The following is a 17,123-nucleotide window of genomic DNA, read 5'->3' as shown; positions in this document are numbered from 1 at the left end:
GGGGGCGCGGTAGGGCTCCCCCAGGTGGCAGGGGCGGGGCACCACGGCCTGGGTGGAGGCGGGGGCGGGGCGGCTGAACCCCTCCTCTCGCGCCTTCTTGCTCGCGGGCTCCTGCACACCCGAAAGCTCCTCCGCTTCCGCCGCGGTTGCGGGGCCATGGACTTCAGGCCCGCTGCGATCCCCCAGGAGCCCGCCCCGTCTGCAGCTTGAAGGGAGGTAGGTCCAGGTAAGAGCAACGGCGGGCTCTGGGCGGGTGCAGGTTCGGGGAAGGGCGAGGCACGCCCCCTTCTCTGCTTCAGCCTGGGGGCACCTGGAGGCCCCGCGAACTGCGGCTTCTTTGACCGCCCTCTTTGTCCCGGAGACCGCCAGGGTCCCTCATCTCACCCGGAAGGGCCGATGCCCCGCCTGCTTTGGGAGCTCTCGCGCGCGAATCCTGCCGCCCAACTTCTGGAGCCGCCTCCCTACCTGTTCTGATCTGCCCAGTCAGTTTCCTCCATATCTCGGCACCACCCGCAGGGTCTCAGCAAGTGACCTCACCCTTGGTCTGTGCTCGGTGCATTGACCCCGGCGCCAAATTGACCTTCCCTGGTCAGCTCACGCCTCTTTTGTCCTGCCCTAACTTCCCCTCCCCCTCAACCCCTACTCCTCTACTAGGTCATAGATTGGTGGCTCTTGGAACGGAATTGAATGTAGTTGAGTTTTGTTTGGTTCTTAAGGTTAAAAAACAAAACAAGCTGTTGCTTTTTTAATAAGTCTGTATTAGTAGGTTTTATTAGTAGATATAATTCACTCCCCCACTCCCACCCTATGGTGCTTGCTTTTTCTAGGCCACTTTAATCCCCACCACAGGCGATTTGCTCAGAGGCATCAAAGATTCCAGCCCTTGCTGTCCTGTTGGTGACTAGCTGCCGCCTGCTCTTGTGTCCTTCCTATAAGGGCCACTTGCACTGATACCTCTCTTTCTGTGCCCCCAGATGGTCACCATGGGCCAGTGCTACTACAATGAGACCATCGGCTTTTTCTACAACAACAGTGGCAAAGAGCTCAGCTCTTATTGGCGGCCCAAGGATGTGGTGGTGGTGGCACTGGGGCTGACTGTCAGTGTGCTGGTGCTACTGACTAACTTGCTGGTTATTGCAGCCATTGCCTCCAACCGCCGCTTCCACCAGCCCATTTACTACCTGCTTGGCAACCTGGCTGCAGCAGACCTGTTTGCTGGTGTGGCTTACCTCTTCCTCATGTTCCACACGGGCCCACGCACGGCCCGGCTCTCGCTCAAGGGCTGGTTCCTGCGACAAGGCCTGCTGGACACAAGCCTGACAGCATCAGTGGCCACACTGTTGGCCATTGCCGTGGAGCGGCACCGCAGTGTGATGGCTGTGCAGCTGCACAGCCGCCTGCCGCGTGGCCGGGTTGTCATGCTCATTGTGGTTGTGTGGGTTGCCGCACTGGGCCTAGGGCTGCTGCCTGCCCACTCCTGGCACTGCCTGTGTGCCCTGGACCGCTGTTCACGCATGGCTCCCCTGCTCAGCCGCTCCTACCTAGCTGTGTGGGCCCTATCCAGCCTGCTTGTCTTCCTGCTCATGGTAGCTGTCTACACCCGCATTTTCTTCTACGTGCGTAGGCGAGTGCAGCGCATGGCAGAGCATGTCAGCTGCCACCCCCGTTACCGAGAGACCACACTCAGCCTGGTCAAGACTGTTGTCATCATCCTTGGTGAGTGAGACACTCAACCTGCCCTGGGCCACTGGGACCTAACCTAACCATTGTTTCCTGCAAAACAATGACTTGAATAGGTGACCTGATTGAATTGATGGTAGGGCATAGTTTGGGTGGGGGATGTTCTTCGAGTTCCAAGAGAGAAAACAGAAAGTACAAACCCGAGGGCAAGACCAGACCAGAGTCCATGTGGTTAGCCTGCAAGGAAAGGGAAGATCAGGAAGGCCTTGAAGATCCCAAACAGGGCCAGATTTTGTTCTGAGTTCCATGTGAAGCCCCTAAGAGTTCTTAGCAGGACAATTGTATATAGAAGGAACTGGGTGATGATATACTCTACCACCCCTGAACAAAGATCAACTCTTTCCAGTTATCCCCCACCCTACCCATCCAGCCACAGTAACCTTCTTTCCCTCATTGAACAAATCTCCATACAGAAGCCTCCAGGGGCCTGACTACCTTGGAAAGACATCCCTTCAGGCAGACAAATCAGAGAAAGGTATCCCCTCTTAGCATTTTTGTCTGCCGCACTGCCAAGCCAGCAAGACAGGCAGCTCTTGGAGCACATACTGCACAGTTATGGCCTGAGCTCTGGGGACTGACCTAGCCCTGAGTGTCAGGCCTCCTGACACCTTGCTTTGCTCACTTTGGCTTCCATCCTGCAGGGGCATTTGTGGTCTGCTGGACACCCGGCCAGGTGGTGCTGCTCCTGGATGGTCTGGACTGCAAGTCCTGCAATGTCCTGGCTGTGGAGAAGTATTTCCTGCTCTTGGCTGAGTCCAATTCACTGGTCAATGCCGCAGTATACTCATGCCGAGATGCTGAGATGTGCCGCACCTTCCGTCGCCTCCTCTGCTGTATGTGCCTTCGCCGGTCCTCCCACAAGTCGGCCCACTATACATCGTCTGCCCGGACAGGTGCCAGCACCTGCATCATGCTTCCTGAGAATGGTCACTCTCTGATGGACTCCACTCTTTAGCTACCTTGGACAGGATGCAGCTCTTTGACAACTCATGGATACACCTGGCTTGTCCCAACCAGCAGGACAGACTTAAAAGACAGACCCATGGTCTGGCATAGCACAGCAGCACTCCCCAGGCACACACAACTCTGCATGCTCCAGGGTACTGGGAATTGGGGACATCTCCAAGCACCTGGGAGGACTCAGATGGTGTCTGGGAATCTGGCTCTTCAATCATCTCAGGTTTTAGCGTTTTTTAACAGAACATTTTTGTACTTTTATGCACATTCCTGGTAAACCCTATGGACTGGTTTCTCCTATATGGTGCTGTGAGTGGGAAAAGTAGAAGAGATGAACGCCCTCCAAGGTCATGCTGCCCAGTGTGACAGGATAACAGGGATGGACTGTGGACACAATATCTTTCTGAGGCTAATTTTTAGCAGCACAGCCTGAGGGGTGCTGAGCATAAACTGGGAAAGGCTTGTGGACCTTTGCAGAGGCTGGCCTATCTCCATTAGTATTGAGGGGATCCAGGATCCACAGGGAGGACATGAATCAGGGAGTAATCCATTCCACTCTAAGGTCTCCAAAGCATTTTTGTCACCAACTCAATCGGTCTGTTCCTGTGTCCCAAAATTGTGTATCAAGTCTCAAGCCTATTAGGCAACATGGCATCTCCTCAGCCCTGTTCTCTTTCCTCTTCGGTTTCTGGCTAGCTGTTATTCTGCCTCTCTTGTTCCAGTCTTGCTTCTGTTTCCTAGTGTGCTATTGTTTTTTCTATCTGTCCCCCTCCCTATGTTCGTCTTCTGGAGCCTGGGGTGGTCTGTGGTCTATGTGAGTCCTCTTGCTGCCACCTATCCTTTTTATGAGTCCAGATTGTTGAAGATCACATGTACAGCTGTCTCCTTCTCCTCACCTGTCTCACCACCTACATTTAACCTAGTGAGTTCCACTCAGCAGGATGCAGAATTGGAGAGTTGCCATTTTTCAAGCTCCTTTGCTGTGTCTGGCACATTTACAAGCACTTTAGGTGCATTGTTTAACCATCACCTGCATCTTGTAGTTCATGAGTTACACTTATTTTCATGTGAGGACAGTAGTTCAGAGAGGTTGAGATCTGGCCCATGGTTACACAGTTTGGATAAGGCAGAGAACTGCATCAAGAGACTAGAGGGATCCTGGAGAAAGGGCTTCAGATTCCCACAAAGCCTGGAATTAGTCAAAACTCAGCTAGACACTCCCCCTCTCACCCACAGACCCAAGTCCTCGGATGTACCGTGCCCATGTTGAGCCCCATCTCAGTGTCCAGAAAGGCACCCTGCCAGGCACAATGAGCCTAGAACTGGATTGTTCCTACCTCACCAGTGAGGAGACAGGGTTATATTCCTACTTCAGATTCACATGCCGAATAACAGCAGGACTTTGAATCCAGCTCTCATCAGAGGCCAAATTCTTTTCTTCTTGTCTGAGTACTAGGGATGGAACCCAGGGCCTGGTGCATGGGAGGCAAGTATACTGCAACTGAGCCACATCCCCCACCATTTTTTTTTTTTGAGGCAGGTCTTCCTAAGTTGTCCTGGCTGGCTTGGAACACGTGCTCCTCCTGCCTCAGCTGGGATTATAGGCATGTGCCACCATGCCTGGTGAGGAGCCAAAGTCTTAAACCATTAAAGCATCCATTTCAGGTGAGCCAAAAACATCTAGGTCCTTCTACATTAAATGGATCTAGGTTTCCCACTGGGAGAACTTATCCCCTCTTCTGTGAAGAACCAAGAATAAACCAAGATACTTGGTTCTTCTCAAGGGTTCAAGTAGATATCACAGCTCTTAGGGCCTCAGTCTCCAGAGGTGACTACCCAGGCACTCATCCAGATATAAGATGCAGACCCTGCCTCCATGAAGCTCCAGGTCTAATGGACAGACACATTACTTTGGGTACTGAGACAGCCAACCAATTCCTACAGGCTGGGCACACCTGATGACCTCCAAAATCGGCTCTTTCATGCTCTGGCTACTTTTTAATCAGCATCTTCCAAGTTTTCCTTTAGGACTTTGTGCCATCAGCTTTTCCTTCTTGGTTTCTCTTCTCTGCCAGGTGGCATCAGGTTTTATTTCTGCTAGTCCCTGGAGCTTTCAATGCCCCTGCCCCAATGTTCTCTGAAGGCCACTACTTATCAGGCTTCCTGTGTAGTTTTGCATCAGAGAGTGACCTTTTGTATGGGGCACCACTATGTGGCCTCCATGTGTTCTATTACCTCCTGTTATTGGGGCCAAGCGTTGGGTTTCCTTAGTCGCATGCTTTCCTTGTTGTTCTTACACCAAGCCAATATGACTCATTTCCATCCCCTGTGGAGTGTCTTGCAATCCAGTCACATCACATGATGTTTGAATTTCCTCTCCAACAACAATGGGAAGAAGATGGCCCCTGGTCCTGAGGTTTCCCATCAAGGCTGAGGACTCTACTGAGCCTGCATTTGAAGTCTGTCCTCAGATCAAACTGGGAATGAATTTAGAGAAGGTGTTCACATCCACACTGTTCCTTTTTCCTCACTTGAGAATCCTTTTCTAAAGGCTAGAAACAAAGACCTGTGATGATTCTCTTCAATTTGGAGTGCAGTCGTGAGGTAGGCACTCAGCATATCATCATCCAGTAACCATGTGCTAGCATTTTCCAGGCCCAGAATGCTGTAGACAAAGAATGAATAAACAGGTAAGGTTATGTGGAAAGGATATGGCTAGGGAGTTAGCATGATTCTAAATGACAAGGATAATCATTGAACAGTTGGTGATAGGGAGGCTTCTCTTTATTTTCCAATACTTGGGATGTTAGAGTCTGTAAACAAGTCAAAAATAACACCTGGCATTTTGCCAGGGGAATGTTAGAGTTCTTAAACAAGTCTGGATGGTGCCTGGCAAAATGCCAGAGGGAGTGGTTTGAGAAGTAACAAAAGTGAGCCATTAAGGGTGGAGATTCCTGATTGGTTGACTGCTGTATCTAGTTTATGCTAATTAGATAAGCTGTGTGGAATGTATAAATACTGCTCCTGTCCTGCAATAAAGGGCTCCCGCTCCTACTGTATCAATCTACACAAGTTGTTCGTCACCCCCCGGTTATTTTGCTGCAGCCGGACTGCGGCATTGGGAAATAACTTTTTAGTTTATAAATATATGATCAATGTATCCCATAAATAGATACACCAAAATAAATAATAAAAACAATTCTTCTGAAGAAAAAAAAACAGGCAAGGTCACTCATAAGCTGTATGTTGGAAAATGAATAAATTAATTCTGTAGTGGAGAAAAGCACTCACTTCTGACCTGGCTGACCACACACACACACACCTGGGTCCCTCTGCCAGGTGAAAGGGACATAAAAGGCTCCAGTGGAAGGGCCAGAAACCCTAGTGACTCACCTGATGGGACTGAGACTGAGGGGAGAAAAAAGGGAACCCAGCAGGGGTCATGGATTTGGGGTGTGTCGTTGAGGCTCTTAGAGGTGTGGGGGGTTCTAAGGAGGAAGTGACTTGGAGGAAGAGTGTGGGGGCCTGAAAAGGAACTGGGGATTTTAAGGAAGTGGGAGCTTTAAGAAGATGTGGGGGGTCTCTGAGGAGTGGGGTCTCAGGAGAAGAGTTCTGAGGCTTTGCGGGGTAGTCTGGAGGAACGGGATCCTTGATAAGTGGGGGCCCTGAGGGCCCTCGGTGGAGAAGCGGGGACTCTGAGAAGAATGCATGTACTGCGGAGAAGTAGGGGGTGCAAGCCTCAGAAGCCTAAAGGAGCCGGAGTTGCACTAACTCAGACTGGAAGAGAGTGAGAGTGAGAAGTGCCTCCGCCACACCCAAGCTCGTCTTGAGCGGTTGGCGTGGGTCAGTTCGGGGCGTGTCCCGGGGGCGGTGCACGGAGCCTGGTTGGTTGACGGCGACGTGGAGGCGTGTCTTCAAGGTGCGCAGCGGCATGTGGTTGGCTGCCAGCAAAGGGGGCGGAGTCCATAGGCAGCGGCGGTTGGCTGCGCAGCCCGCGCGAGCGCTCCAGGCCCGGCGGCTTCCTCCTCAGCTCCCGCTTGGCCGCCCCGCCCATGGACGCCCGCTGCGCTCGCCTAGCCCCGCGCAGCCACCACCTGCTCCGCGCCACCCGCCTCCCGGTCCTCCGCCAGGCCCTGACACGAGCGACGTCCTGCAGCAGATCATGGCCATCACTGACCAGAGCCTGGACGAGGCGCAGGCCAGGTGCTCCTTGCGGGCTTGTCGGGGGCCACTGAAGGGGGCGGGCCGAGGAGGAGGACTGGGGCAGCTAGGGCGAGAAGGGGACTGGGACGAACACCTGGGTGCGGAGGAAGTGCAGACAAATATGGGGGCTTGAGAAGGCCTGAAGGTTTCCAAGGACGAGGGATGTAGGGGAATAAAATGGAATGGGTTGGACGGGCCTTATGGGACTAAGCAGAGGGTGAAGGGTTTAAGGAGCTGGGTCCTGGAGCGAGAGGGATGTGTATAGTGAAAGAGAGTTTAGGGGTTACTGGAGGGAGGGAAGGGCCGAGAGATGGGTACACTCGGGATTGCTGAAGGGCGAACGAACGTCTAAATGGATCGGTTGGTGGGATTTAACAGGATGGCAAATTTGGAGGGCAGATAATGGTGGAGAAAGGGGTTCAGAATGTCTGTGTAGAAGACTGAAGTTAAACTGGGGTGAATTTGTGTGGGAACCATTCAGAGCTTTGGGGAGAAGGATTTGTGAGGGAGATGGATGGAGATGGAGGACCCCGCCTTTTTTTTTTTTTTTTTAATGAATTTGGCAAATATTTATTGGACATTTACTAAGTGCAGGTCACTAAACCAGATGCTGACATAATCTTTGCTTTCAAGTTCATGGTTTGGGGGGAGAGAAAGTAAGTATAAAAAAGTATGTATTCGGTAAAGCTGTAAGGAAAGGAAGGCATATTGTGGGATGCCAGATGGAGAAGGCAGGCCTGGAGAAGGGATGGAACCTTCAGAGGTCCTGGGATCCAGGGAGAGAAAGTTCCTGGTCAAGGAGAGCCAGGGAAAGAGTTGAGTTTGGAAAAAGGCTGGAACCTGATTACAGCTAGAGCCTACAAGTCTCAGTAAGGACTTTGGATTTTATTCCAGTTGCAATGGGAAAAATCAAAGCAAGTTTTAAGACCACCTGCCCATTTACCTCCATCCACCACTTGTCAGACAGAATTGGTGAAGTCAGCTTCACAAGATAGTTCACTATGTTTGGGGCTTGCTGGAATTACTAGAAAATAAGAAAGGACTGAAGTCATTTTGGAAGATGAGGCTGTATTCTTAGGGGCCTGTTTTGGGGTGAAGGTTGTTCCTTAGGGATGGAACTAGGATCTGTAGGGCGGACTGTACAGCCACCAAAGTCATTCATAAAGATGGATTATAAAGCCAGGTAAACAGCAGCCCCAAGGGCTGGAAGGTGTAGCACAGTAGTAGAGGGATATGCAAGGCCCTGGGTTCCATTCCCAGCACTGTAAAAAAAAATAATAATAATAGTAATACAAAAACAAAAAATCCAACAGCTTCAGGAAGAATGAGGCAAAGAAAAAGATGCAACATGCTTTTGGGTTTTGTTGTTGTTTTAGTACCAGGGATTGAACCCAGTGTCTCTTTTTTTAATATTTTATTTTGAGACAGGGTCTTGCTGAGTTGCGGAGGTGGGTTTTGAACTCGCAATCTTCTTGCCTCAGCCTCCTGAATTGCTGGGATTACAGGTAACGTGCCACCATGCCCAGCCATGCATTTGTTTTTCAAACTTTCTTTTCTTTTCCTCTTGTGGAATGTTGACTCTGCAGTTTTGTAGCCTCTATCTGCAAAGTTAGGAGTACTCCCACCCTCCAACTATGTTCATTCTACTTTTTGGAGCACTGCCAGGTTGCTAGAAAAACCAAGATGGCTAAGATGTTCTTTGCAGAAAAGTAGCGGGTACAAGCCTCAGAAGACTAAAGAGCCGGAGTTGCACTAACTCCTCTTGGAGTAAATTCAGAAATAAGACATATGATAGACTTGTCATAACAGGAGTGCACAGTTTAGAGGTAATTCACAGGCTAAGCCAGAAGAGAGTACCTTACTGTGATGACCTAACAAAGCTTAGGCTTTGTTATACTTTTTCCCTTTTATTCCCAGGGTTATTATGCACCTAGCAGTAAAGTGTCATGGCACTGAAGAGATTCTGGAAGGATTAGAAGGAGCTGGGGAGATATATGCTCTTCACACCTAGGAACTGTTACCACAGAAGCAACACTGGTTTCCTGGGAGCTGCTTATGCTCCTTCCAGTCTGGGAGGGGAGCTGCATGAGGGGAGAGCTCTGCCCAGGTGTGATCTTCCTTAGGCTTTCTCAGGCATCTGTGGACCCAGCACAGCCCCAAGGCTGCTGTATTTTCCTTGCAGTAATCTCTTGAGATTCTAGTCTGCCTAGAGAGTCTTTAGAAGGAAATGTAGTCTCTTCTTTGCTGTTTTAGAAGGCAGTTTTTTGTTGTTATTGTTTGTTTGTTTGCAGCATGAGGGATTGAAGCCAGGAACACCTTGAAATATCTTCTAGACCTTTTTTTCCCCCTAGACAGGATCTCATAAAGTTCCTTAGGCTGTCCTTGAACTTGTGATCCTCCAGCCTCAGCCTCTTAAGTAGCTGGAATTACAGGCATGCACACTGTCCCCAGCTTGTTTGTTTTTTTAAGGCTAAGAAATTAAATGGGGGAGGAGAGTATTATTCATGCTTTACTTGATAATATAGTTGTTACTTAGCTGTTTGCTCATTCCTGGCTTCTTTCTGAAGTAGAAAGACCCCTGGAGCTTTTATTTTGAAATTTCAAAAGATTCAGATTCCTCACTTCATTGAACCTAGCTTGTAGACAAACTCTACAGTTTCTGAGGGTCACCCAAGTCCCAACAACAATCTTTAGTCCTTAGATGAGTCACTTACTCCAATGTGAAAAAAACACAGCTGGCTGGAATCTCTTCCTCACGGTATTCAAGCTCTCTGTACCCAAGGATTCTGCATCCACAGATCTAACCAACCTCAGATTGAAAATATGTTGAAAAATATATTGGAAAAGTTGCATCTGAACATATGACATTTATACTGTATTAGGTGTTATAAATAATCTTGAGATGATTTAGAATATATGGGAGGATACATAAAGGTATATGCAAATACTGTGCCATTTTACATAAGGAAATTGTGATAGGACAACCCATTCTGGTCCTGGACCTTGCAAAAAGAGGATTTCCCTAAGCCCAGAGGAAGGAGAGTCAGAGAGAACTGGGGTAGAGCCTCAAACACTCTACTAAGGGGTTGGAGAGGGTGTTTTTGAGGCAGGCCATGAAATGCCATTTCATATTTCTGATCAGTAGACAAGAAGTTGTGGTTTGTTTGTTTGTTTTTATTTGTTCTAATTGGTCATACCTGACAGTAGAATGTATTTTGACATATTGTACACAAATGGAGCACAACTTCTCGATTTTCTGGCTAAAACATGGTGCAGAAACACTTAAGGTTGTAGTTTTGATAAGAAATATAGTTGTGTTAGTTGGACCCGTCAATGGACAAATTAGGAAATGACATTGTAGTGAGATTTTTACAGACTTATGTTTGTTCTGTCTGAAAGATGCTGGTTTTTTTTTTCCAGTCCTGCAGATTTTTTCTTGTGTCATGTTAAACAATTTTTCTTCTTTCTTGGTTCCAAATCTAGCTCCTGGTCCAAAGCTTCATTTTGCTTAAATTACTGAAATAACGCCAATGGTTGAATTTGAGAATCCCTACATGTTCTCAGTCTTTGTTTGCTGTCTTTCTTTCTTTCTTTGTGGGTTTGTTTTTAAAGTGACCACTGCAGTTGATTTATGGCATTTATTACACATTGATCCTTCCCAATTTCACTATTATCAAGAACAGGGCATCTCATTGCTGAGGCTGGCTTTGAATTTGTGACCTTCTATCTCAGCCTCCAAGCCACTGGGATTATAGGTGTGGGCCACTGTGCCTGGCATCATATTTCTTTTTTAAAAAGTTACAGAGGAGCACTGGGGTAGCAGCTCATGGCAGAGTGCTTGCAGAGCATGCATAAGTCCCTGGTCCATCCCCATAAAACTAACCAGGTGTAGAAGAAATATGCTCTAGAAGTCCAGGTATGTGGAAAGTGAAGGGTGTCAAGTGAAGAGCAGCACCCATCCCAGGTCTCTGGGAACAGTTGCTTCTGTGCTGCAGGGGGCCTGTGCAGGGCACTGGCCTTCTGTCCACACAATCCCCTAAACAGAGGAGGCTGGAGTCCTAAGTCTGCGTGGAGTTAGAACACAGCTGGGTCGCACTCCTTCTCAGGGTACTGGCTCTCCTCTTGGCCCCATCCACCTGTGATTTTCATTGTTTTCTTGAATTTTTCTTGAATTAAAGCAGCTCTTTGTACATTAAAAAAAAAAAAAAGAACTGGGCATCTGCCTCCTGAGCTATATTCCTTCCTGAAGTTTAGGGCCCTCTGTGACTATCTAGGCTTTATATCAAGGTTTTTTGTTGTTATTGTTGTTGTTTTTATTTTTATTTATTTATTTATTTATTTATTTATTTATTTATTTATTTATTTATTTATTTTTGGTGCTGGGAATCGAACCCAGGGCCTTTTGCATGCAAGGCAAGCACTCTACCAACTGAGTTATATCCCCAGCCCTTCTATCAAGGTTTTATTTCTTCATTTCTCTATTTTTTTTTCTTTTGTATCAGGGATTGAACCCAGGGTCACTTAATCACTAAATCACATCCCTAGCCCTTTTTGTTTATTTGTTTTTGTTTTGATACTGGGGATTGAACCCAGGGCCTGTGTATGCAGGCAAGCACTCTACCAACTGAGCTATATCCCCAGCATCCCCAGCCCTTTTAAAACTTATTTTTAAAATTTGTAAACATTTTTTTAGTTGTAAATGAACATAATACCTTTATTTTATTTATTTATTTTTATGTGGTGCTGAGGATCAAACCCAGTGCCTCATATATGCTAGGCAAGTGCTCTACCACTAAGCTACAACCCTAGCCCTATTTTTCAAAATTTTGAACAGGATCTCACTAAGTTGCTTAGGACATTGCTAAGTTGCTCAGGCTGGCTTTGAAACTGTGATCCTCCTGCCTCAGCCTCCCAAACTTTTGGGATTACAAATGTGCACTACTTCTCCCAGCAAGGTTTTATTTCTTAAGGGTAGAGAACATGTCTTTTAATTTTTGTTTTGTAAAAGAGATGCATAATGTTATTAGGTTCTTTATAATAAAAATAACCTTTCTAGAAATGAGCGTAATTATAGAGGTTTGATTCTATCTTTGGTTCAGGTGTTAGATCATTGATGTCAGGGAAATTTTTTTCAAGAAATATACTGTTCTACAGAGACAAGATCCCTGAATATATCTCATATGCCTATGTAATTTAAAATTATACCTGTGGGCTGGGGTTGTGGCTTAATGGTGTAGCATTGAGCTCTTGCCTAGCACATGTGAGGCATTGGGTTCAATCTCCAGCACCACACACACACACACACAAAAAAAAAAAACTAAATAAAGGTATTGTGTCCATCTAAAACTAAAAAAAAAAAAAAAAAAAGTTTAAAAAAATTAAACTAAAATTATACCTTGCTAAGTAAAACAAGTTGCTTCATAATTGCTTGGAACTGCTCAGAAATTATAGCCTAAATTAGAAGCTATAACATATTGTTAGTAGACTACAGAATGTGGATTATGTTCTATTCATTTCTGGGTTTCTTGTTCCTGAACAGTGACCAGAATATAGTAGTTGCTCAATATTGTTTGTCTCATTAATATCCATTAAATTAGACTAGCAGAAATACAGTTCATTACTTTCATTTTCTGGCATTATTCTGTGTGATTCTCAATATTTCAGCTGCAAAATTTTAGGATTGATTATAAAAGGATTTTCACAGAAGTCTTGGGGTTTTTTTCCTTTTAATTTGGTTGTTTTGTTAATTTAGAAGCATCCTCAAAAATCTATTTATTTAAATGATTTATTATTTCTCATTGATTGAATTTTTTTAAAAGAAACAATTTTCTCCACATTTTTTATTGGTCATTGATTGAAATTTTGTGTGTGTGTGTGTGTGTGTGTGTGATGCTGGGGATTGAACTCAGGGTGATGCCTGTGCTAGGCAAGTGCTACCGTTGAGCCCCACCCCCGGCCCTTATTGTTACTATTGATTTAATCCTGATGCATGGATTTAATAGAGTATGTTTATATATTTGTTAGCAGGGCCACTATCAGCACTCTTTTTCTCCTAGTCTCCATTCATTGATTTATAATCACTTAAGTGGTAATAGCTGTCTATTGCTATGTAACAAATTACCGTAAACTAGGGGCTTAAAATAACACACACTTATGATCTCAACATTTCCTTAGGTGAGGAATCTGGGCACAGCTTAGCTGGGTCCTCTTCCCGGCGTCTCAGAAGGCAGGCTGTATTCCTGTTCAGATTTCAGGGTCCTTTTCCAATCTCATGTGGTTGTTGACAGAATTCAGTTCCTTCCAGTTGGAGGACTGGAGTCCTTGTATAATTCCTGGCTGTCAGCTGTGGGCTGCTATTAGCTTCTAGAGGCCATCAGAGTTTCCCTACCACCAGCCCTCACTACGTGGCACGTGGCTTCAAGGCTAGCAGGTGACTTTTCAGTCAGCTAAGGTTTGAAGTCATAGGTAATGTCACATAACCACAGGAGAGACTATACCATCACCTTTGCTACATTGCGAATCACAGGTTCTGCCTGAACTTAAGGAAATAGCATTATATAACGGTCTGACTCATTGGTGGTTACCTTAGGGTATGTCCACCAAGTAGGTGATTTCATCCCCTTGATAACCTTCTGGACTCACTGGTCAGTAACACTTTGTTTAAGCATTGCAGTCAGCTCCTCAGTCGACTCTAGGCCAAGAACAAGTTCAAAATTTAGGCATTTTTCTTTTCATCATAAATTGTAGAAACACTGTGAAATTATTTTGCATGCATTAAAATTTTCTTTATACTGTATTTAAAGTAAGATGTTTTATAAGTAGAAAATTGATGAAAAATAGTCCTAGAGTCTGCTTTAGGGAAGCAGAATAGCCAACTTCACTCTCTTTCCTCTTCTTGTTAGAATGAAATTTATAGGTGGGAAGAAGAAACTCCAACTGGAGTCCATTTTAATTAATGGCGATACTGCTTCTGTGGCTTGAGCCTATCATTTTAGGCTCAGTATCCTCGGTGGTCGACTGCTGAATACTGCATCAGAAAAACTAACACGTTTAGATTTACAGAAGGTCAAATCTCATTCCCCACATTCTCATATTTGGAGTTCAGAGACATGGATCTTCATTCTGTACCCCACCTCTAGCCTTTTGAAAAGCATCCCACAGGGTGCATGGTAAATTTGGAAGGCCCTTGAAAAATCAGAAGACTCATAGCAGCATAGGGTACTATGGTAGTGTTTGACCTTCTTCATGATGTTAATCACATCTGATTTCCATTATGAAATTATTGATTTTCAGTTGTATTATCCATTCAGCCGTGGGCAGTAGTTTTTTTTGTTTTTTTTTTTTTTGTCATTGTTGTTGAACAGAGTTGGGGATTGACTCAGGGCCTGCCACTTGCTAGGCAAGTGTTCTACCACTGAGCTACACATTCAGTATCTTTTTTTCAGTGATAGTCCTGGGTATTGAACCCATGGGCACTTTTTCCATTGAACTACATCCCCGCCCCCTTTTTTATTTTTTATTTTGATATAGGGTCTCACTAAATTTCCCTGTCTGATTCTCCTGCCTCAGATTCCTGAGTAGCTGGGATTGTAGTCATGCACCACTGTGCCTGGCCTGCATGTGCCTGGCCTGCAGTATCTCTCTCTCTTTCTCTCTCTCTCTCTCTTTTTTTTTTTTTTTTTGTACCAGGGATTGAATTCAGAGGTTCTCAAATACTGAGCCACATCGCTAGCTTCTTTTACTTTTTATTTTTGAGATAGGGTCTTGCTAATTTGCTCAGGGCTTTGCTAATTTACTGAGGCTAGCTTTAAACTTGTGATCTTGTGATCTTCCTGCCTCTGCCTCCCAAACTGCTGGGATTACAGGCATGTGTCACTGTGCCTGGCTGCAGTATCTTTTAATATTGAGTGCTTGGATGACAGAGGTACAGAATTTAAACTTATCATAATAGTAAATATTAAAATAATGGCATAGTATTCATCAAACTTGTTCACAGAAGTTCTGCTACATGTACACACCATTGCAATTTCAGTTACCCTCACTGCCTCTTTTTCATTATCATGTTCTCCCTCTAGACTGGCTGTTTGGCATATAAACATGTGTTAATGTCTCCTACCTTTAAAAATGCACACACACAAAAAAAAAGCCAGGTGTGTTGGCATACTTCTATAATCCCAACTACCAAAGAGGCTGAGGCAGAGGATCACAAGCTCAAGGCCAACCTGGGCAACTTAATGACAACCTATCTCAAAATAAAATTAAAAAGTCTAAGGACGTAGCTCAGTAGTAGAGTGCTTGTCTAGATTTGTGAGGGCCTGGATCATCCCCAGCACTATAAAAAACCAAATGAATGAACCAATTAAAAACACAAGGAAGCTACAGCCTTCCCTTGACTCACCTTGTCTTGATTTGTTCCTGGGATTTGTTTTAACCAGGCATGGCAAGGTGAGAGAAATGGAGACAGCTGCCTTTGAAAGAAGAGTTAATTTCTTATAGTGTTCAAGAAGAAGGGGCACACCGTGCCACACAAGGCCATGTGGAGAAGCTTCTGGCTCAATCAGGAGGCAAAAGGAACAAGGGGAAAGAATGGCTCAGAGACTTTGTAGTGATTTCCACAGGAAGAAATGGGCGAGTCAGGGTAGGCCAGTTTGAGCAAGCTTGGAATTGGATAGTGTGAATAATTTCAGCAAGCTCTGGGTATCGGGGTGGCCCTAGTCATCCAGGACCTGGCCCTGGGGTGATTCAGGACAGGGGAAATATTGGCTTGCTGTGTGAGTTAAAGGAGGTGGTTGGGGATGTGAGCTTTGGATTGGTTGGCTTGCATATGAAAGGCAAGGCGTGTTCACCACAGTTATTATCTCTGGGGAGTAGCTAACCGGAAGGAGCAGTCTCGTTCTCAGGCTGTCACATATAAAAAACAGAATATAAAAAACATTATTTATACACCATTTCTTTTAGCACCTGCTGTACTTCTTTGCTCTCCTTCAATGATAAGACGTCACAGAGTTTGTGGTTGCTGCTTTTACTTCCTCTCCATTTCCTCTCTAACCTTCTCCCTCCATGAGTCACCCTTGGCCTCTCATTTCTCAAAGATTATTCCTCTCTCCTGAAATCCTTTTTCTTGGTTCCCCAGTTTGGTCCCAGTCTCCTTTGTGGATGTTTGTTTTACTTGATATTTACAAGTCAAGTTCCTGTTCCTGGGCTGGGTCCCGATCCCCCCCATCCACATTCTCCTGTGGCGATTCCTGTAAGTCTTGGAGTTTTAAGTACCATCTCTATGCTAGCAACTCCTCACTGTATATTGTATATTTCCAGTGTAGAGTCCACATCCATGTACCCAGCTACCTATCTGAGTCCTCCTCTTGAGTAACTCAAGGAATCTCAAATGTAACCTAACCTGATCAAAACACAGTTCTACTTTCCAAACCTTCCTCCTGAATCTGAACCACTACAGTGTCTCCACTATCACGGTTAATAGGCCCACCATCCACTTGCTCAGACCTAAAACTGGTCTTTATCCCCAAATCTCCTTTTTCCCTAAAACCTGATACCAGTTTATGGGAAATTCCTGTTGACTCCACTTCCAAAATAAAAGGTCTATTTTTTTTTTTAATGTGTACTACCATAAATCTAAGCTAGCAGCATTTCTGTCCTACTCAGGCTATAATAGCCTCGTCTGACTATTATTTTTGGTCCCACTCTTGCCTTCCTTTACTCTAATCTCCAAAGAGTGACCACAGTGATCTTTTTAAGATGCATTTTAGCCAGACTTGGTGGCCCACACCTAAAGACCCAGCTACCCAGGAGGCTGAAATGGGAGAATCACTGGAGCACAAGAATTTGAAGCTAGCCTGATCAATATAATAAGACCCTGTCTCAAAAGTAAATAAACTAAAATTAAAAGTAAGTAAATATGTAAAAATGCATTTCAATTGAGAATAGGCAAACTGATCAATAGAATAGAATTTAAAATACAGAAATGAACCCAAACATCTGTGGCAAATTGATTTTTGACCAGTGTGTCAAGACCTTCAATGGGGAAAGAATAATCTCTTCAATAGTTGGTGCTGGGACAACTGGATATTCGTGTGCAAAAGAATGAATTTGGGGGGCTGGGGATGTAGCTCAGGGATAGAACGTTTACCTGGTATGCACAAGGCCCTGGGTTCCATCTCCAGCATCACACACAAAAAGAAAGAAAGGAAGGAAGGAAGGGAGGGAGG

The 17,123-nt window shown here is 45.5% G+C and overlaps 2 protein-coding genes and 1 long non-coding RNA gene across 5 annotated transcripts in view; 2 read left to right on the top strand and 1 right to left on the bottom strand.

The window, feature by feature from the left end:
* The window catches only part of LOC125613758, an 8,786-nt gene extending 8,172 nt beyond the window's left edge, over positions 1 to 614 (bottom strand). Inside the window, exon 1 of the long non-coding RNA XR_007344327.1 lies at positions 466 to 614. This is a non-coding gene — a long non-coding RNA (uncharacterized LOC125613758). The remainder of the gene's footprint in view (positions 1 to 465) is intronic.
* Lpar2 (lysophosphatidic acid receptor 2) lies at positions 7 to 3,262 on the top strand. 3 transcript variants are annotated; one of them, XM_048795115.1, is made up of 3 exons: positions 7 to 216; positions 975 to 1,716; positions 2,382 to 3,262. In XM_048795115.1, the coding sequence occupies exons 2-3, from the start codon at positions 975 to 977 to the stop codon at positions 2,693 to 2,695; spliced, it is 1,056 nt and encodes a 351-aa protein (XP_048651072.1). In that variant the 5' UTR covers positions 7 to 216; the 3' UTR covers positions 2,696 to 3,262. The 3 variants fall into 3 exon arrangements, with proteins under 3 accessions (XP_048651072.1, XP_015344806.1, XP_048651073.1); XM_015489320.2 differs by having other exon boundaries at positions 8 to 226; XM_048795116.1 differs by lacking the exon at positions 7 to 216 and adding an exon at positions 233 to 588.
* A 3,503-nt stretch (positions 3,263 to 6,765) lies between these two features.
* Positions 6,766 to 17,123, top strand: part of Pbx4 (PBX homeobox 4) — a 35,151-nt gene continuing 24,793 nt past the window's right edge. The window contains exons 1-2 of the mRNA XM_048795119.1: positions 6,766 to 6,900; positions 8,329 to 8,405. The gene's annotated coding sequence lies outside the window, so the exon portion shown is untranslated. The remainder of the gene's footprint in view (positions 6,901 to 8,328; positions 8,406 to 17,123) is intronic.

Source organism: Marmota marmota, unplaced genomic scaffold (genome assembly GCF_001458135.2).
Source record: "Marmota marmota marmota unplaced genomic scaffold, marMar, whole genome shotgun sequence".
Taxonomy (NCBI): Eukaryota; Metazoa; Chordata; class Mammalia; order Rodentia; family Sciuridae; genus Marmota; species Marmota marmota.
The sequence above is the reverse complement of the archived record's forward strand: the minus strand, read 5'-3'. Positions and strand labels throughout refer to the sequence as shown.